The following is a 22,500-nucleotide window of genomic DNA, read 5'->3' as shown; positions in this document are numbered from 1 at the left end:
GTGGTGGTACCCCTAAATATATATATATATATATATATATATATATATATATATATATATATATATATATATATATATATATATATATATATATATATATATATATGCAATTGACGATCACAAAACACTGATCATTTTATGCGGAAAATCCACAGAGAAATATGAAATGAGGTGAACGTTTCGGCTTTGTTAAAGCCTTTGTCAACACCAGACTGACTAAGGAGAAGGGAGAAGGGGGAAGATATATAGGCCGACACCTGACCACCCCATCCCAAGGGTTGGTCAGGTGTAATTAACCAAAAACAGGTATAGCTTAGCTTAGAATGGTCAAAGAGGATTAAGCGGTCAGAGAATAAGGATGAAAGATTAAAGAAAAGCCTCATGAACACACAATATATGAATATACAATTATAATGAGACATTGTAAGCCTCTCTATCAGAGTTGTTTCTTAAACTGTTGTGCAATATTATAACTTAAAAATGGATCAAGTTTGTACATTCCAGTACTAACATTAAGAAGATTTGGACACTGACTGATTAGAGCAGACTCAATCAAATTCCGTTCCACGAAATCCCCACAATTGGTAATGCTTTTTGCCCCATTCCAGTTAATATTGTGATCGCATAAACTCGTATGTAGATACAATGCATTAGACGTTTGGGCAGTTCTAATACTATAAGCATGTTGTGACAACCGCAATTGTAAGGACTTTCCTGTTTGTCCAAGGTACACAGAATCACAATCATTGCAGGGAATCGAATACACACAACCTGCTGTATCAGGGGAGTTTTTTATTAAATTGGATTTGATCGTACTATTAGTGAACACCAAATTTATATTAAGTTTCTTAAAAATCAGAGACAATTTTTCAAGTCCACTCGCATAAGGTACCACCAATGAGTTAATAATTTTTGGTTTCGCTTTAGGGACGTGATTATAAAACGTACGCTTGGCTTGTACAAACGAGAAATCCAAAAACCTCTTAGGATATTGTAAACTCTTCCCAATTTCATATATTTTAGCAATCTCTTCATCAAAAAACTCAGGGCTGCAAACCCTCAAAGCTCGTAGAAACATTCCTGAAAATACTGCCTGTTTAACTTTACTATGATGATTCGAATAAAAATGAACATACGACCCCACGTTGGTAGGTTTCCTATACACATTAAATTTGAACTTTCTAGTGACTCTATGAATCATAATGTCCAAAAACGGAAGAGTACCATTCTCCTCAGTCTCACAAGTGAATTTTATTGAAGGTACCAAAGAATTGAGTTCATTAAGAAAAACTATCTGGTCTTTGTCACACGGCCATAAGCACAAAATATCATCAACATACCTATACCAAACCACATTAGCCGGGATAATCTTGGATAAGATTTTTGTTTCAAAGAATTCCATATACAATATGGAATATTGTATATGAAGGCTTTATAGCTTTAAAGCCTTTGAAGGCTTTATATGTATATGAAGGTATATGAAGGCTTTATGAAGAATAGAAGGCTTTAACAAAGCCGAAACGTTCACCTCATTTCATATTTCTCTGTGGATTTTCCGCATATATATATATATATATATATATATATATATATATATATATATATATATATATATATATATATATATATATATATATATATATATATATATAAGTTTGTGTATCTGATTGACTGTCTTTATGTCTGTCTATCTGTCAATCCATCCTCCTGTAGAGATAGTTCTTTTTATAGCTATGTGTTCCATCATACGGATATTAACGCAATGGACAGTTAGCAGAGTTTGGCATTATTCCCTTTATTGATTTCGGAAAAAATAGTTAACAAAAATTGAAATATTCGTAGGTCTAATATAGCAATTAAATGTGATATATTAGGCCTCAGATTGTCTATATCAGGCCTAGGATGGTTAGGTTAGGTTACGTTTTATAAATAAAATACATTCAAATCCTTTTCGGGTTTGTTCAAATTCAGTAACACCAGAATTATACTTACTAATTGTCCATCATGTCAATATATGTTCAATGGTCCACATCTTTACTAAAAGTACTAAGTAGGAGGATGGGCTGGTGTGTGTGTGTGTGTGTGTGTGTGTGTGTGTGTGTGTGTGTACTCACCTATTTGTACTCACCTATTTGTGCTTGCGGGGGTTGAGCTTTGGCTCTTTGGTCCCGCCTCTCAACTGTCAATCAACTGGTGTACAGATTCCTGAGCCTACTGGGCTCTATCATATCTACATTTAAAACTGTGTATGGAGTCAGCCTCCACCACATCACTGCCTAATGCATTCCATCCGTTAACTACTCTGACACTAAAAAAGTTCCTTCTAACGTCTCTGTGGCTCATGTGAGTACTCAGTTTCCACCTGTGTCCCCTTGTTCGCGTCCCACCAGTGTTGAATAGTTTATCTTTGTTTACCCGGTCGATTCCTCTGAGGATTTTGTAGGTTGTGATCATGTCTCCCCTTACTCTTCTGTCTTCCAGTGTCGTAAGGTGCATTTCCCGCAGCCTTTCCTCGTAACTCATGCCTCTTAGTTCTGGGACTAGTCTAGTGGCATACCTTTGGACTTTTTCCAGCTTCGTCTTGTGCTTGACAAGGTACGGGCTCCATGCTGGGGCCGCATACTCCAGGATTGGTCTTACATATGTGGTGTACAAGATTCTGAATGATTCCTTACACAGGTTCCTGAACGCTGTTCTGATGTTAGCCAGCCTCGCATATGCCGCAGACGTTATTCTTTTTATGTGGGCTTCAGGAGACAGGTTTGGTGTGATATCAACTCCTAGATCTTTCTCTCTGTTCGTTTCATTAAGTACTTCATCTCCTATTCTGTATCCTGTGTTTGGCCTCCTATTTCCACCACCTAGTTTCATTACTTTGCATTTACTCGGGTTGAACTTCAACAGCCATTTGTTGGACCATTCACTCAGTCTGTCTAGGTCATCTTGTAGCCTCCTACTATCGTCCTCAGTTTCAATCCTCCTCATAATTTTTGCATCATCGGCAAACATTGAGAGAAACGATTCTATACCCTCTGGAAGATCATTTACATATATCAGAAACAGTATAGGTCCAAGGACTGACCCCTGCGGTACTCCACTCGTAACGTCTCGCCAATCTGAGACCTCACCCCTCACACTGACTCGTTGTCTCCTGTTACTTAGGTACTCCTGTATCCAACGGAGTACCTTCCCTTTCACTCCAGCCTGCATCTCCAGTTTTTTCACTAACCTCTTGTGTGGCACTGTGTCAAAGGCTTTCTGACAATCCAAAAATATGCAGTCTGCCCACCCTTCTCTTTCTTGCCTTATTTTTGTTGCCTGGTCATAGAATTCAAGTAACCCTGTGAGGCAGGACCTGCCATCCCTGAATCCATGTTGATGCTGTGTTACAAAGTTCTTTCGCTCCAGATGTTCCACTAGCTTTCTTCGCACAATCTTCTCCATCAACTTGCATGGTATGCAGGTTAGGGACACTGGTCTGTAATTCAGTGCCTCCTGTCTATCCCCTTTCTTGTATATCGGGACTACGTTAGCTGCTTTCCAAATTTCTGGCAGTTCCCCTGTTGCCAGTGATTTGTTATACACCATGGAGAGCGGGAGGCACAGTTCTTCTGCTCCTTCCTTTAGTATCCAAGGGGAGATTCCATCTGGACCTATAGCCTTTGTCACATCCAATTCTAGTAAACACTTCCTTACTTCCCCGCTGGTAATCTCAAACTCTTCCAGTGGTTCCTGGTTAGCTATTCCCTCTCTTATCTCTGGGATTTCTCCTTGCTCCAAGGTGAAGACCTCCTGGAATTTCTTATTCAGTTCCTCACACACTTCCTTGTCGTTTGTAGTGAATCCTTCTGCCCCTAACCTTAATTTCATAACCTGTTCCTTTACTGTTGTTTTTCTCCTGATGTGGCTATGCAGCAATTTAGGCTGAGTCTTTGCCTTGCTTGCGATGTGTGTGTGTGTGTGTGTGTGTGTGTGTGTGCGTGTGTGTGTGTGTGTTTGTTTGTCTGAATGTCTATTTGTGTCTTTACGTATATATACCTGTGTCTATATGGATGTGAATCGTTGTGTTTATCTATTTCCAACGTCTACAAGAGGTGGTATTGAGAGTGCAATTGCTAGGATGGCAAGTGTTGTGTTGGCAATCCTTGCAATGGCCCTGTCAAACAGGTTAGGAGAGAGAGGACAGGTGTTTGTGTATAGGACAGGTGTCCGGGGGGGGAGGAGACAGGTGTGAGGGGGGAGGAGACAGGTGTGGGGAGAGAAAACAGGTGTGGTGGGAGAGGAGGGGGGGAGGGGCAGGTGGGGGAAAGAGAGGGAGAGGGAGAGGGGAGGGGGAGGTTATCCTAAGTATCGATTTTACACAGTCGCGGAACAAAGGCAATGAGAGGAGATGGATCTGTTCCCTTTATTGCATCATCCTGCGGGCTGGTAGTGCAGCCGGACACACGCACACGCACGCAACACACACACACACACACAATGGGAGGGAGGCAGGTGTGGTAATGGGTGGATGGGATGGGGTGGGAGGGAGGGAAGGGGAGTAAAGGGCGCCCCCATCATACCCTTACCTCAAGGTGGCGCAGAGGCTGAAAAGGAGGGCATTAAACGCCATCACCACCATTCCCATCACCACTACTTCTACCACTATCACTACCACCATCACCAACAACAACAACAGCAATTGAACTAGTACTGTCGTTATCGCTTTTTTCACAACCACCGCTACCAGTATTTTCACAATCACTTCCACTCCTCACAAAATTAGTTCCTAGACATGTACGCTCCCCCACATATATACATACACGTGTACACACACACACACACACACACACACACACACACACACACACACACACACACACACACACACACACACACACTTTTGAGAGGCGGGACCAAAGAGCCAGAGCTCAACCCCCGCAAGCATAATTAGATGAGTACACACACACACACAAACAAATACACACACACACACACACACACACACACACACACACACACACACACACACACACACACACACACACACACACAATCCAATCCCCTAGAAGCATTAACAACTAGATTGCCACAAACATCTACTAATTACAAGTTCTAAAATATCTACAAATTTCTCTATAATAAATTAACAAACACCAAGACACACACATATATATAATCCACATGGCAAACGCTCAAAGTACTACCGCAGGAGACACATCAACAGCAGCTAAATACACCCACAGAGAAGGGGGCAAGCCATTTTAATTTTAACACGGATGGGAAAAAAAGGCTGGTTGATGCCAGTGTATAGGAAGTACTCTGAACAAATGCCTTGGAGGATAAGGTTGCCCCTACTGTGCTGAGGTGGTTACCTGAGGTGATCTCTCCATGTAGGTATGCTGCCGGGAGGAGGAATACTGAGTGAGGGGACACAACATAGGGAGAGAAAGAGACAGGGACTCATAGCCTTTAATGATTACAACATAATAACGTCACATGGATACAGGCCCTAAGGAAGGTACGTCATGTCTATGGGGGACTATATGGAGATACATGAGGATGTGAGGATGAGTGAGAACTCATGACACGAGGGTGTTAAACAATTGGTGTGAGGGAACACTTGTATCATGAGGAAATGGTGAGGAACTATCAGGAGGGGAAAGCGCCAAGCCATTACAGTGTACTTGGAAAGGAGAGGGGAGGTCAGGATAAGGATTTGGGATGGGACTGGGGGAGAAGGGATGGTGCCCAACCACTTGGATGGTCGGGGATTGAACGCCGACCTGCATGAAACGAGACTTTCGCTTAATGGGAACAAGGGAACACTTATCTTATGAGGGGGATAACACTTGGTATGAATGAGAAAACAGTTGCATTATGAGGAGTTGACACCACGTGTGAGTAATCGAGCACTTGTATCATGAGGAATTAACACCAAGAGTGAGTGAACACTTAGAGCATGAAGGAATAATAAGTGGTATGTGACGGAACACTTGTATTATAAGTGACCAACACACTTTGAAAGTGAGAAAACACTTTTATTGTGAGTGAAGCAACACTTGCATCGTGAGTGAAACAACAATTGATGTGGAAGAACGTTTCTTTTATGAGAAACCAACACTTAATGTGTAAAACAGCACTTAAAATATGAGGGAGAGCCCCTCAAATGGTATGAAAAAAAAAAACTTGCATTATGAGAAATTTACACCTCATGGAAATGATTGAAGGAACATTATAATGCAGTAATGAGGAATTAAAAGTATGAGCGAAGGCATGAGTCAGTAATTCGGGGAGTGGGAGAGAAAACACAGGAATTATGAGGTGGCCAACATCTGTTATGAGTGAACTCATCAGGTGTTGGACCTTCACATAAGTGGACCTTCATCTACACCATGTATTTGCTCACTCACAACAGAAGTTGACGTCTCATAAAATCATCTGGTATGACCGGCTGTCTCATACTAAACCCCCTGTTGTGAGTAAACATTATAATCAACTAACACCTGTTGTGAGGGGAACACTTTTGAGACAACACGCGATTTAGCGACGTAACACCATAAGCCATCAACACCCACCTGCGTGACCTTGTCTCTAGATGCGTGCTGCAGCGAGACAGGTATTTGGGGCAGCTGTCGTTTCTTGGGGGAGCCAGTGGGTGTAGCTGTGGCACTGCGCGATGGTATCCTCCCGGAGCCACCGTACCCGGGCCTGTGAAAAGAAGGAACTCTCAGTCACCCTTCCATGGCACCTCATGGCACCCCTTCACAACACTAACATGGAAAAAGCTTCAGCAAAACTTGTAGCACATGAAGCCACGAGAGGGGGAAAGCTTTTAAGAGACCACAGCTCGTCCTCTCGTTCTAATAGGTCGCATTTTCTGGATGGAATCGACCAATCCGTTGAAAATTGCAACGTATTAGTGGAGGGAGGGGAGATGAGGGGGCTTTACCTGGCTTCGGGAGGGGAGAGGGAGCGACTCGCGGGCTCAGGAGCGCGGCGAGGAGACTTGCTCCGCGAGCGCGACACATGTAGCGACGGCGAATCTGTGGGCGCCGCAGAATGGCTGCGGGCGCGGGTGGCGGCGTGCGCGGGCAGCGTCAGATCCTTGGCGCGGTACCTCGCGTCCTCGCGGGTGACGATGGTCGTCGTGCGCCGGCGGCTCCCAGGGGGCGACGACGTGTCGCGCCGCGACCGGTGATCCAGCCCCGACCCAACCATCTGTCGTTCCTCGGGCGGCGGACTGCAACCACACACTACGTTACTACCCTACGGTGGTGCCTACACCCGCTCCAGGGGCTTGGGGCTACATAAGTGGAGCTCAGGGCTACATAAGTGGAGCTCAGGGCTACCTAAGTGCAGCTCAGGGCTACCTAAGTGCAGCTCAAGGGCTACATAAGTGGAGCTCAAGGGTTACATAAGTGGAGCTCAAGGGTTACATAAGTGGAGCTCAAGGGCTACCTAAGTGGAGCTCAAGGGCTACATAAGTGGAGCTTGAGGGCTACCTAAGTGGAGCTTGAGGGCCACATAAGTGGAGCTTGAGGGTACATAAGTGGAGCTTGAGGGCTACCTAAGTGGAGCTTGAGGGCCACATAAGTGGAGCTTGAGGGCTACATAAGTGGAGCTCAGGGCTACATAAGTGGAGCTCAGGGCTACATAAGTGGAGCTCAGGGCTACATAAGCGCAGCTCAGAGCTACATAAGTGGAGCTCGGGGCTACATAAGTGGAGCTCAGGGCTACATAAGTGAAGCTCAAGGGCTACATAAGTGGAGCTCAAGGGCTACATAAGTGGAGCTCAAGGGCTACGTAAGTGGAGCTTGAGAGCAATATAAGTGGAGCTCAGGGCTATATAAGTGGAGCTCAGGGCTACATAAGTGGAGCTCAGGGCTACATAAGTGGAGCTCAGGGCTACATAAGTGGAGCTCAGGGCTACATAAGTGGAGCTCAGGGCTACATAAGTGGAGCTCAGGGCTACATAAGTGGAGCTCAGGGCTACATAAGTGGAGCTCAGGGCTACATAAGTGGAGCTCAGGGCTACATAAGTGGAGCTCAGGGCTACATAAGTGGAGCTCAGGGCTACATAAGTGGAGCTCAGGGCAACCTAAGTGGAGCTCATGGCTACATAAGTGGAGCTCAAGGCTACATAAGTGGAGCTCAGGGCTACATAAGTGGAGCTCATGGCTACTTAAGTGGAGCTCAGGGCTACATAAATGGAGCTCAGGGCTACATAAGTGGAGCTTGAGGGCTACATATGTGAATCTCGAGGCCTACATAAGTGGATCTTGAGGGGTACCTAAGTGGAGCTCAGGGCTACATAAGTGGATCTTGAGGGGTATCTAAGTGAAACTCAGGGCTACATAAGTGGAGCTCAGGGCTACATAAGTGAATCTCAGGGCCACATAAGTAGAGCTCAGGGCTATATAAGTGAATCTCGAGGGCTACATAAGTGGATCTTGAGGGGGTACCTAAGTGGAGCTCAGGGCTACATAAGTGGACAACTTAGCTACGTGGGGGGAAGGGGGTGTGCTCTACAGCCCCTCCGGCCCGCCCTTGCTTACCTAGAGGAGGAGCCGACGCTGCTGATGGAGGCGCCGTCGGTGCGTCGTTCGCGGTGGAGGGAGCTTTCCTCCAGGTCGCTCATGTCAGACTCGCTGAGGCGCGAGGTGGTGGAGGGCGGGGACAAGTGGTCGGTGGAGGCGATGGTGGAGGCCGACTCCGTGTCCACGTACATGCCACGCCGCTGCCGCAAGGAGGAGAGAGACACGCACACGGTTAGTACACGGACATTGTAGGTGGGTGGGTTGCCTCCAGGGGGGCCCGTGTCATGGGCTTCGGAGTCGAACCCACTTTTGAGGTTTCCAGGAAAGTTCTGGGTGGAGGAATTGATTGAGGTTGACCTCCAGAAGGTGGGAACTAGAGCCAGTGGTTGAGTTAGTGGTGATGCAGGTGGTAGTAGTGGAGGTATTGATGGTAGTGTGATGTACAAGGGATGGTGGGGGGATGGAGGGATTGTTAGCGATGGTGTAATGACTTGAGATGATATTAGTGATTGTTTTAAAGATAAATTTATTGTTTCGTGATGTCATCAGTACATATAGTTGTATCACGTGTTTGATGACGTCCCAGATATGTATACTATAGTCATATATATATTATAGTCATCAAGACAACTCGTGATGTCACTATAACAGCTTCTAACGTCAATGATATGAACAATGACGTCAAACATGTATTAGATGATTTATTAGAAAACTTTATCTCGAGTGTTATTAAAATTAATATTATTATTATGTTTTACTGTACTAGCAGCTAGCACCTCCCTCCCTCCCTCTCTCTCTCTCTCTCTCTTCTCTTTCTCTCTCTCTTTCTTTCCCTCTCTCTCAGAAATCAGACAGATAGAGCAATTGTAGGAGCAATTCCTTAATTAATAAGTCTCATTAGGTCCTACCTCCAGACACCTGCCTCTCACGGAGCAAATCACAGCAAGGAGCAATTGCAAATACATTGACATATGTTTCCACGACATTGTTCCCCCTGTTGATTTGTCTATCGCAAGACCAATGGATATAATGCACACGCTGGCTAGACCTTGACCCTCGTCGACCTCCGTCTGGGTGTATATTTGATAAGATCTATATATAGGTGTTCCTTGTGACGCGAGCTTCATATTTGACCTGTATGCAGAATAAATGCCTTCAACACGCACCGGGAGAAACGGAAGGGCGCACACCACGCGTGCACGCACACACGTGGGCGCACACACACACACGTACATACATGCACAAGCGTATGCACACTATACACACACACTACACACACAAACACACACACACACACACACACACACACACACACACACACACACACACACACACACACGCACGGGTCGAAAGAGCCAGAGCTCAACCCTCGCAAGCACAACTACGTAAGTACACACATGCACACGCACCCGCACACGCACACTACACACACACACACACACACGCACGGGCCGAAAGAGCCAGAGCTCAACCCTCGCAAGCACAACCAGATGAACACACACACACACAACAGATACACACGCGGGTATTTGTAAACTCACACACACACACACACACACACACACACACACACACACACACACACACACACACACACACATTGGGGCCTCGTAGCCTGGTGGATAGCGCGCAGGACTCGTAATTCTGTGGCGCGGGTTCGATTCCCGCACGAGGCAGAAACAAATGGGCAAAGTTTCTTTCACCCTAAGTGCCCCTGTTACCTAGCAGTAAATAGGTACCTGGGAGTTAGTCAGCTGTCACGGGCTGCTTCCTGGGGTGTGTGTGTGTGGTGTTGGAAAAAAAAAAAAAAAAGTAGTTAGTAAACAGTTGATTGACAGTTGAGAGGCGGGCCGAAAGAGCAAAGCTCAACCCCCGCAAAACACAACTAGTAAACACACACACACACAACAAATCAGCCGAGGCTGACCCAAACACGGATTCCAAAGTTATGGAATAACTCAACTATACCCCTTGACCTGAAGGTCAACACCAACCAGAACCACGGAGGGTCAATATGCATGGCTGCCTACGTGTGTACGTGGCCGTACTCTTCAGTACGTATGCACGGGGGACTGTGGAGTGCTTTCAGCCAGCTCTTTCGCGCCAAGAGACACGGATACATAGGTCACACTAGGCTGGGAGCTCTGGGGATGGGGCAAGGGTAGAGGGCATGTGGATGGCGTAAGGGTGAGAGGATAGGCTAGGATGTGGATAGGAGAGGCGAGTACAAGTACGTCTAATTCAGAGCGTTCTACAGCCACTAAAAGAGACCAGGAGTCGTGGCGCGGCATAGGACAAAATATTAACTGTGGCCTTATGCAAGAGTGAACAATAACTTCCTTTAAGTGCCGCTTGGGAAAAGCAGAGGATAATATACTTCTAAAAATGATCTTGAGTTTACCTAACAGCAACAACCTACTGAGTAAGATTGTCTACATTGTCCAAGAGATCATGTTCCGTCTTGATTCTCTTCACTCTTAGCGTCTCGAGTCAGTGGAACCAATGTGGCGTGGTTGAGAATAGCTAGTAAGACTGTCAGCTGATCATACCGTCAAGGTTAGTCAAGAGATCTAGACAGTTTAGACAGTCAAGGAACCATACCGTCAATACAGTCAAAGGGGCCACACGGCCTAGAGAGTCATGCCGTCTGGACAGACAAGGAATAATATTGTATAAAGAGTCAAGAACCCCATGCTGTCTAGACGGTCTAGGGGCCCCATGCTGTCTAGACAGTGAGGAGATCATGCCGTCTAGACAGTCAGGAGATTTTCACTGCAGATGTTTCCCACGACAAAATTATTCATGTTGACCAAACCGCCATACTAGAAAGTGAAGAGACGACGACGTTTTGGTCCGTCCTGGACCATTCACAATCGACTTGAGAATGGTCCAGGACGGACCGAAACGTCGTCGTCCCTTCACTTTCTAGTATGTGGTCTGGTCAACATATTTCAGCCATGTTATTGTGACTCCTCGTCTGCAAAATTATTCATGGCTCCAGTATGAACCAAACATAGTCAACACTAATCAATTAGATCATATTGTGTTATTCGATTAAAGCAAATGTCTAACAGACTATATATTATACAGTTGTTATTCTTCACCCGAACGCTATATACTCTCAAACTTCCCATTCTTATTAAAATTACATAATAATAACAATTATACAAGTCAAAGTAGTTGGTGGTAGTAGTGGCAACCGAGGCTGAGGTGGGGGGGGGGAGAGGTTCAAGACTTACCAAGTAAGTCTTGTCATAGCTTACCAACCTCCATAGAAGCCCCTCTCTGTATCTTCCTTCACAAACCTCACCACTGACTCCTCTCTCTCTCCTAGGTCAGCAAGCCACCATGGCCTCTCTCTCTACCACCACCACCACCACCACCACTACCACCATCCTTGGAACTCTGCCAGTTGAACCATTCCTTCCAGCAGACTGACTCCATTGCTGATTCCGAACGCGTATTTACTAGAAGAAGATAAGCCGTGAGGTGCTGGAGAGGTGTTGTACCACGACAACACTGCCACTTGCCCACCGTGGGGGAAGCACCCCCGGATGATGGGCGTAGATGGAGGGAGGGAGGGAGGGAGGGAGAGAGAGAGAGAGAGAGAGAGAGAGAGAGAGAGAGAGAGAGAGAGAGAGAGAGAGAGAGAGAGAGAGAGAGAGAGAGAGAGAGAGGAGAGGGGACAGGTTCTGGACATATTATTAGATGTTTTGTGTGTTCACTATGTGGCTTGCATCTTCCTTGTGTTACTCGTGTTAACTGCTGAAGATGTTCCACTTTCTCCTTCTCTTCTTCCTCCTCCTCCTCCTCCTCGTCGTCTGACCTATGTCTCCTGATGAGTCCTCTCCTCACCTCCTACTTCGGTATTGAAGTTCTGTTTCCTTATCGAGCACATGTCTCCTCCCGTGCTCCTTATTCAGCTCTGCAGTGTGAAAATATTAAGGAGCTCTTCCCTGGCTCTGTCTGCTTCCTCCACTCCGGGGCGCCTCCACCCGGGGCGCCTAGAGTCCGCCTCCTTACTCATCTCGGCTCCAGCTACACTAACTTTTGATAACCTCTTGCAGTAGTGCCGAGGACCATTAAACAAATTAACATTTCGACTCTACGGGCTCACCATAGCCCGTGATACTTGGAACTTTTTGTTCCAGGTAGCGAATCTTTAACAACAACAACAACATTTCGACTGTCCTCGGGCTGGCGAGGGGGGGGGGAGGAGGGGGGGAATGTGTAAGCAGTTAGTGAAGGAGTCGGAGAACACGTCTCCAGTGCCACTTGGCACTCTCTTGCCCCGACGTCTAGAAGACGGCCTCAGACACACTTGTCATTCGTTAAGAATCACCCCGAAAAGGCTTCCATAGAGGTGGTATTAATATATTAAACGAGTTTTCTTTAGTTTTCTTCCAAGAAAGAAATGATTCTAACAGTGTTACTGTTAGAATTAGATTCTAACAGTTACTGTTTACGTGTGAGACAGTTCCGTCAGTATGAACATATTGCCGAACTGGTTCAGACAGTGGCGTCACATGGGAAAGGGAGCCATCAGGAGAAGGCTGCAAGCCATCATCGCTATATATATATATATCACGAAAATAAACACGTGATTAAAAATGTGAGTGTCAGACCACGGAGGAAAATTGAAACAGGAATTTCCTTAAGTACTTTCGTATATTAATACATCTTCAGAAGGAGTGAAGATATATTAATATAAGTGTGAGAGAAGTGTGACTGTGTGTGATAGAAGTGTGAGTGTGTGAGAGAAGTGTGAGTGTGTGAGAGACATATGAGTGTGTGAAGGGCTTCACACTGACCAAGCAGACTCGACATGGAGGTGACACAGAAACCCCTTAAGAAACTCTATAATTTATACTTCCGGAAACTCAAGCTGACTCAACTGTCTTGACGGAATGGTGGTCGTTGTGGTGGTGGTGCTGGTGGTGGTGATAGTGGTAGTGGTGAAGAAGCTGTTAGTGGTTGCTGTGGTGATGAGGACAACTATTGTTGCGGTGGAGGCTGTAGTGAGCATGGTGACAGTGGTGTTAGTGGTTGTTGTGCTGGTAGTGAACATACTGGTGGTGGTGTTGAAGGAATAGGGTGAGGCGATGGTGGGGGCAATTGTGGTTGTGGATGGGGGTTGGTATTGAAGTGTCTGGTGGAGTGATGGTGTTGTGATGTTGTGCCTGATTGTTGTGACTGGTGGTGAGTATTGTAGCTGTAGATGAGTGAGTATTGTGGCTATATATGAGTGAGTATTGTGGCTATATATGAGTGAGTATTGTGCTTGTGGATGGTGGTTGGAGGAGTCCCACTCTTAAAGAGACAAAGACACGAGTACACTCTCAAGGGTAACTCACTCAATCAGATCTCCACTCAAACACACATCCGTCAAGCAGACATCTGCTTAGACCACCTGTTAAACAAACCCTCTCCTCCAGCAGACAGGCTCATCAGGAGCCCTACTCAAGCAGACAAAGCACTTAAGCAAGCATTCCTACTCAAAAAAGGTATTCATTCAAGAATCCCACTCACGGAGCTACTCATTCAAGAAGAATCCCACTCACGGAGCTCCTGATTCAAGAAGAATTCTACTCACGGAGCTACTCATTGAAGAGAATCCCACTCACGGAGCTCCTCATTCAAAAAGAATCCCACTCACGGAGCTCCTCATTCAAAAAGAATCCCACTCACGGAGCTACTCATTCAAAAAGAATCCCACTCACGGAGCTCCTCATCCAAGAAGACGCCCCCACTCAAGCAGGCACTCCTTCAAGAAGAACCCCTCACTCAAGTGGAGGCGGACTGTGAGTGGTCAGCCTCGGCAAACCGCGACTGTACAATACTCTGCACAGTTCAGTCTGGAGTGAAGGGGAGTGGATCGATCCTGAGCCCTTGAGTTGCAGCGGCAGCGCCCTGTCCAGACACACACACACACACCCACACACACACACCCACACACACACATACACACTCACACACACACACTTCGGTTCCCCCAACTGTTCCAACTTCGTGGACAATCACATCATCCTCCTCCTCATCCCCTAATAGGTCATGTAAAGCCACCATTAACTGTAGTGTACTTAGGCACCACACTGTTCCCCCTCAAACATCACTTGTAATTACTCTTGGCACCCCCTTACAGCTTGCTTTTACAGGTTCGAGGAGCATAGGTATTGTCGAAGGTAGAAGAGCCTGATGCGGGTCGAGAGTCGAAGGTATAAGAGCCTGATGCGGGTCGAGAGTCGAAGGTATAAGAGCCTGATGCGGGGCGAGAGTCGAAGGTTGAAGAGCCTGATGCGGGTCGAGAGTCGAAGGTTGAAGAGCCTGATGCGGGTCGAGAGTCGAAGGTTGAAGAGCCTGATGCGGGTCGAGAGTCGAAGGTTGAAGAGCCTGATGCGGGTCGAGAGTCGAAGGTATAAGAGCCAGATGTGGGTCGAGAGTCAAAGGTTGAAGAGCCAGATGCGGGTCGAGAGTCGAAGGTATAAGAGCCAGATGTGGGTCGAGAGTCGAAGGTTGAAGAGCCAGATGCGGGTCGAGAGTCGAAGGTTGAAGAGCCAGATAAAGGTCAAGTCGAAGTGTTGAACAAAACGGAAGTTTCATCACGGTCGGCGCCCTCATCCTCACTAACATCATTGTCTTCATTATACTAAGCACTATCGACATCATCACCATCCTCATTGACACCATCTTCACTGTCATTTCCTCACACACTCCTCCCCATTCTTCCTTTTCCCTTCCCTCTCTCTCTCTCTCTCTCTCTCTCTCTCTCTCTCTCTCTCTCTCTCTCTCTGCAATATAATAAGGGCGAGGATAAATCTAATGGACCTTCTTACCCCTTGGTGTAAAATAACTTTAGTTTACCCTTCTGAATGAGCGAAGGAGAGAGGGTAGGGAAAGGTAGATAGGAATGAAGGGGGAGGGAGAGGGGAAGGTAGGTGAAGGGAGAGAGAGGAGTAGGTAGGGCGTGTAAGGAAAAGTGAATGGTACCACACAAACGAAATACTATAGATATATCCCAACAAATAAGTGCCATTAAACACTTTACACTCAAACAAGAAGCCAACAAGAGAAAACGACTAATAACATTATCACATCGGGAGAGACTATAATAAACTTATAATACAAGGTAATCTGTTGCAACGATTGTCCCGTTTGATGCATTCTATTGACTGTAACAACCTTCCCTCACCTCACTCGTCCTTGGGTTGTGAAAAATTATACGTGAGTGTTAAATAGTGTGGAAATGGACGCCGCGATTGCTTGACTGATTAGCATCTGCCCCTTGTTACAATTTCCTGAGCTGATGAAGTTGGAGGTGCTGGTGGTAGACGGTGGTAGACGGTGGTAGTGGTGTTGAATAATGTGGTAGTTAGATGAGGGGGTGTAGCGATGCTAGCTATGGTGGTGAGTGGTGGTGGTTGTGGGATCTCATAAGCCAAGCTCTAGCAAGTCAAGCCTGGCCCCGGGCCGGGTTTGGGGAGTAGATGAACTCCCAGAACCCCATCCAGGTACAATCCAGGATATTCCTACGATTAGCCAACAGTGTGTCAGCCGCCACTGTGATAACAGGCGGCTGTACGAGCAAGAACAAATATGTTTCTGTACCCTGTTTCATGTTTCTCTGTTTCATGTACTCTGTTTCAAATATGTTTCAGAGTACAAATATGTACTCTGAGACAAATATGTTTGGCTCGTGGACTTATACCAGGGATCGAATGAACAAAGAGGCATCCAGAAATAATAGCAATCTTTCCAAAGGCAAATAAATATTAAATAATGTATGATTCACGTGTCTTAGCACCGAGGAAATTATCAAGAGAAAGCGCTGGCAACACGACTATATAGCACTTGGAAGCACTTGTAAGGAATATGAAAACAAGGATCTGGGGAAAAGACGGAGAGAAGGAACAGAGCCAATCTCTTGGGCCCGTCTTAGGTCGTACGCCGGCCCGCAGGAAGCGCGCCCGTCACTCTACTGTCAAATCCAAGGGGTTAAAATGCACACTTTCCCACACCAGGGAAGAATGACAGCGAAGGTGGGATGAGGAGGTGCGACTTACGCCACACTAAAATGGGAAGCAACGGGCTTTGATTTTGAAGCAAAATCATCACCAGCTGTTGAAGTTGCTTCAAAAACCATTGTTAACTGTACACAGGACCCCTTCGCCGCGTCAGGTTTTGCTCCATCCTTCTAAACCATCCTAGCTAAGTGTAGATTATGTAGTTCGCCAACGACTCTATCTTTTATTTAGTCTCTAAAGGTGGAGTGGGTTTCAGTAGATTTTCCTAAAGCTATACATTTAAAAAAAAAACAATTATTATGAACTGATAAATCTTTCCATTACATTATATATATGATTTTAACCCTAATCTAAATTAACATGTACTAAATCATGTTCTTAATATAATAGTATTAATTAAAATAAACCAATTGTAAACAATTTTTGAAAATAACGAAAATCACTGTGCCTATTAGTCAAACCGGGCCTTGCATACTAGGCTAAGAAGTGTGTTCTGGCTATTAGGTACAACATGTATAGAGCAGGTGTGTATATGGGGTGGTTTAGAGTGAGAGAGAGAGAGAGAGAGAGAGAGAGAGAGAGAGAGAGAGAGAGAGAGAGAGAGAGAGAGAGAGAGAGAGAGAGAGAGAGAGAGAGAGAGAGAGAGAGAGAGAGAGAGAGAAGTATAAACAATAGCCAGCATCTACTCAATTTAGTAAAAACAAATCCTCAATAGTGGTGGGGTTTGGGGATGATTGTTGTGGTGGAGAAACACACACACACACACACACACACACACACACACACACACACACACACACACACACACACACACACACACACACACACACACAGTGGAAAACTGTAATGCACTTAAGGAACAGGTTGTGGAAGCAAACTATTCATAATTATAAAACTAAGTATGATAGGGAAATGGGACAGGAGTCATTGTTGTAAACAACCGATGGCTAGAAAGGCGGGATCCAAGAGTCAATGCTCGATCCTGCAAGCACTATGAGTACAAATAGGTGAGTACACACACTCACACACCACACACACACACACTTCCCTAACCGCTTAATGTGTTTTGGTCATCAGCTGACATAATGCCCGTGTCTGTAGTTGTGGTGTTGATGGTGGTGGTGGTGGTGAGGGTGAGGATGGTGGTGATGGTGGTAGTGGTGGTGGCAGGAGCCCGGTTCGGGAGACAGCCGCCGCCTCGCTTGCACCATAGTTCTTCTTAAAGCTTCGCACTCTATTCCCACCGCCCCACCCGTCGCCTGCCCCCCTGCCCTCAACCCTGCCCTTTACCCCTGCCCTAAACCCTGCCCTCAACCCTGCCCTTTACCCCTGCCCTAAACCCTGCCCTCACCCCTGCCTTCACCCCTGCCCTTCACCCCTGCCTTCACCCCTGCCTTCACCCCTGCCTTCACCCCTGCCTTCACCCCTGCCTTCACCCCTGCCCTTCACCCCTGCCTTCACCCCTGCCCTTCACCCCTGCCCTTCACCCCTGCCTTCACCCCTGCCTTCACCCCTGCCTTCACCCCTGCCTTCACCCCTGCCTTCACCCCTGCCTTCACCCCTGCCCTTCACCCCTGCCCTTCACCCCTGCCTTCACCCCTGCCTTCACCCCTGCCTTCACCCCTGCCCTTCACCCCTGCCTTCACCCCTGCCTTCACCCCTGCCTTCACCCCTGCCTTCAACCCTGCCCTCACTCTTGCCATGCATAAGAATGACATAGCAACCAAAGCCAAGGATCACCCTAAATCATTACATAACAACCATTAGGATGAAGACGTTCGAGGATGACCTAGTGACTAAGCTACTTAAAGAGAGAGATGCTCGCACACAAAGAACGACAAAGAAGTGTGTGCAAAGAACTCAATAAACACTTGAAGTATGTTTACAAACTGGAACAACAGCTGCCCTTACACTTAGACACTAACAGATATCTTCTGCAAAGTTATTATAGATACTGACTAGAAAGAGCCTTATCGAGCACTTACAAATTCAAATATTTATATGAATTCAATGAAGGTAAATCGTGCTTGACCAACTTATTAAAGTTATAAGACAAGATGAAAACAATCAAAGTCTGGTTTATCACGAAGAAAGGGGAAGAGAGTCACAGTGAGAGCGAAGATATCAAAATGGGGGGAACAAGTGGAAGTAATAAGTGGCGTACCTCAAGGGGCAGTATTAGCGCCCAAACTGTTTCCATTACTTCTAAGTTTTCGAACGGAGGAAGTAAGCACATTCTTACCAATGTTTACTGAAGATTCTCAACACACGAGAACGATCACAAGAGAAGTCCAATCGACTTGAGAATGGTTCAGGACGGACCGAAACGTCGTCGTCGTCCCTTCACCTTCTAGTGTGTGGATCTGGTCAACATACTTCAGCCACGTTATTGTGACTCCTCGTCTGACCGAGAGAGTAAGACTACACGACATTACAAACCGGACCAGAAAGTCTACAGACTTGGTCTTAGAAACAAGACCAAGAACAGCGGTGTTGAACATTGAGAACACTTCAAATACATGACACAAAGGCGGTCTGGCAACGTCCCACCTTATCAAAAAAAAAGGAGGAAGACTTAAGAAATAGATATAACTTTAAGTCATACCATAGAGATGCAAATTACAAGAAGACTTACCTTGACAGCTTATGCTAAATTGTCCAACAAGAGCTATAATTCCTCTTCCCACTACCACCACATCCTGCCCCCCCTTTACCCCCCCCCCCTACCACCACAACAATCAGCCACAACCCTCCTACCACCACTACCACCCCAGACACCAACTAACCGCACACCATCTCTGTCAACACAACATTATCCATCGCCATATCAGTGTTATTGTCAGTTTAATTTAATCCTGCCGAACAGCACCGCATCCATAATCCTCGAATATTTTTGACGCTCAGGTGAGGTGAGTAGAGGGGCAAGGCTGAAGGAGCCTTCGATATAACACCTACCTTGGTGGTTCCCTTTACCTAGGCGGTTCACATTACCCTAGAGTTGTTTCCCTTACCTAACCGGTTCCCCTTACCAAGGTACTTCACCCAGCGTAGGTTGTTCTGCTTTTCTACGTGAACCTTTCCTCTTGTGTTTATCCTGCTCAGTTTATTTTTATGTTATAGTACTTGAATTCCTGCTTTTGTTGGGATTAGTACTTATTTAAGTACTGAATGTGTGTACTGGACGCCAGGAAGGTATTTGATATATGTAGCTGTGTATTTTGTATCTCCTGTGGATATGTTAATATCTGTTGACCTGTCTGTCTGTCTGTTAACTGTCTTTTTGTACCTAATCTTTATTCCCTACGCTCTCTCTCTCTCTCTCTCTCTCTCTCTCTCTCTCTCTCTCTCTCTACGTCTATCTGTTTCCCTCAGTCTCTCTCTTTCTCTCTCTCTCTCTCTCTCTCTCTCTCTCTCTCTCTACGTCTATCTGTTTCCCTCAGTCTCTCTCTCTCTTTCTTTCTCTCTCTCTCTCTCTCGCTCTCTCTCTCTCTCTCTGTGTCTCTCTCTCTCTCTCTTTCTCTCTCTGTCTCTCTCTCTCTCTCTCTCTCTCTCTGTCTATCTTTGTCACTCGTTCCCTTGGCTTACAATCCCTTCTCTCTGATCAATATATTCCACTGTTTACACAGGTATCTATTTCAATCTATTCCTCTCTCTAGTCATTTACATGTCCCAACTTTGCCCCTCAGAGAATACGATGCAAAGCCCAACTGAACAACAATCAACCCCCCCCACCCCCAACCCCCCACCCCCCACCCACCCCTGTATCCGGACAATTAAAATGTTAAATTGAAGAGGGAGGGAATTTATCAGGGGAAAGCGCCAAGCCATTAGGCTATAATAGCACGTGGGAAGGGATCAGGATAAGGTATTTGGGATGGGTCGGGGGGAAAGGAATAGTGCCCAATAACTTGGACGGTCGGGGGATTGAAACCCGGACCTGCATGAAACAATCATCAATCTCACACACACACACACACCAAAATTAATTACACATACACAACCCCCCCCCCCCCCCCCCAAAAAAAAAAAGAAAATTGAGTGACCATCATCCCATATTGAAACACAAAAAAATAAATCAAAATTGCCAGATACAGACAAAAAAAAAAGGCAGCCGGCTCTCCGTTGCCAGACATCTCCCACCTAACTGGCAACCCATTTTCCCATAATAAGCAGTTAATTAGTTATTGAGTTGTTAAAGGAGGTGGTCATCCGGGCGCTGTGAGGGAGAGGGGGATGGGAAGGAAGGAAGGAAGGAAGGAAGGAAGGAAGGAAGGAAGGAAGGAAGGAAGGAAGGAAGGAAGGAAGGAAGGAAGGAAGGAAGAAAGGAAGAAAGGAAAGGAGAGAGGGAAAACTGTTAGAAAGACGACACAAAATGCGGGAAAGAGGAAGAATAGTCAAGGTCAAGGGGAGGGGATGAACGGATGGATGGGACAGAAGGCGAGAGGAAGGAGCAAAGGGAAAGAAGGAGAAGATAAGATGAGAGAGGAGGGAGAGGCAGTAACGTGAATGGGAAAGCGAACGAGACATGCAGCAGACCAAGGAAGCAGATGAAATATGTAGTAGAATAAGAAAACAAACTAAGGAAGCAGCAGACAAAGAAAAAAGACGAAAGAGGCAGCAGCCGCAGGAACCAGAGAGGCAGCAGCCGCAGGAACCAGAGAGGCAGCAGCCGCAGGAACCAGAGAGGCAGCAGCCGCAGGAACCAGAGAGGCAGCAGCCGCAGGAACCAGAGATAGGCAGCAGACGCAGGAACCAGAGAGAGGCAGCAGACGCAGGAACCAGAGAGAGGCAGCAGACGCAGGAACCAGAGAGAGGCAGCAGGCGCAGGAACCAGAGAGGCAGCAGACGCAGGAACCAGAGAGGCAGCAGCCGCAGGAACCAGAGAGGCAGCAGCCGCAGGAACCAGAGATAGGCAGCAGACGCAGGAACCAGAGAGAGGCAGCAGACGCAGGAACCAGAGAGAGGCAGCAGCCGCAGGAACCAGAGAGAGGCAGCAGGCGCAGAGGCACCATGACCAGCAGGAGGACCGGCGCGGTGGGAGCCAGAGAGTAATCACGCGGGTTTAGAGGAGAGCGCGAAGAGTCTCTATACTGCTGTTTACGGAAGGGGTTAGGCCAGCACCCAATACCCGCCATATCCGGATATCCGGGTTTCGAACCCCACCGGATATAAACCGCTGGGGTTGCTGAAAATTTGTCCTTTCAGCAACCACATGTAGGTCTTCCATATCCGCGTGTGGATATTTTAAATATCCATGTTTGGTGTTTGGATATTTGTGTTTGGGGCCCACGAATATCCGCCAGGAAGGAACTGTTTATACTTTAGTTCTCCATATATACTCTATTCCTCATCTAACCACAGAGTATCTGTGTCCATCACAACTACTCCCTACCACCAGTATGCTATCCATCCCACCAGTCTACCACCACCACTATCATAGCCACTACCACGACTGTTACCACCTCCACAACCACTACCCACAGCTAAGACTACAACCAGGCTCAGCCATAACCAATGCCATCAGTACCAGCCACTACCACCACAACCATGAGCAACCACACCCACTTCCCCCCTACCACGAGGACCGACCTCTACCACCACCACCACTACCACTACCACCACATCCAACATTTCCTCGTGACGTGTTTTCTGAGGCTTATAGGGGGCCGGAGCGTGCTATTTCCACCCTCAGACCTTATTTCCCAGGAGTCTGTGTACACACACACACACACACACACACACACACACACACACAGGGGAACTGCCAGATACTTGGAAAGCAGCTAACGTAGTCCCGATATACAAGAAAGGGGATAGACAGGAGGCACTGAACTACAGGCCAGTGTCCCTAACCTGCATACCATGCAAGCTGATGGAGAAGATTGTGCGAAAAAAACTAGTGGAGCATCTGGAGCGAAGGAACTTTGTAACACAGCATCAACATGGGTTCAGGGATGGCA

At 46.6% G+C, this 22,500-nt stretch overlaps 1 protein-coding gene across 6 annotated transcripts in view; it reads right to left on the bottom strand.

Annotated features, from left to right (window-relative positions):
• The window catches only part of Rim (Rab3 interacting molecule), a 157,852-nt gene that overhangs the window by 25,642 nt on the left and 109,710 nt on the right, over nt 1-22,500 (bottom strand). For all 6 annotated transcript variants that reach the window (XM_069305952.1, XM_069305953.1, XM_069305954.1 and 3 more), the window contains exons 11-14: nt 8,538-8,719; nt 6,932-7,222; nt 6,558-6,690; nt 5,355-5,381 (exon numbers count right to left, since the gene is read on the bottom strand). In XM_069305952.1, the coding sequence (XP_069162053.1) occupies nt 5,355-5,381; nt 6,558-6,690; nt 6,932-7,222; nt 8,538-8,719 (633 nt within the window). The remainder of the gene's footprint in view (nt 1-5,354; nt 5,382-6,557; nt 6,691-6,931; nt 7,223-8,537; nt 8,720-22,500) is intronic.

The sequence above is a fragment of the Procambarus clarkii genome, chromosome 56 (genome assembly GCF_040958095.1).
Source record: "Procambarus clarkii isolate CNS0578487 chromosome 56, FALCON_Pclarkii_2.0, whole genome shotgun sequence".
NCBI lineage: Eukaryota > Metazoa > Arthropoda > Malacostraca > Decapoda > Cambaridae > Procambarus > Procambarus clarkii.
The sequence above is the reverse complement of the archived record's forward strand: the minus strand, read 5'-3'. Positions and strand labels throughout refer to the sequence as shown.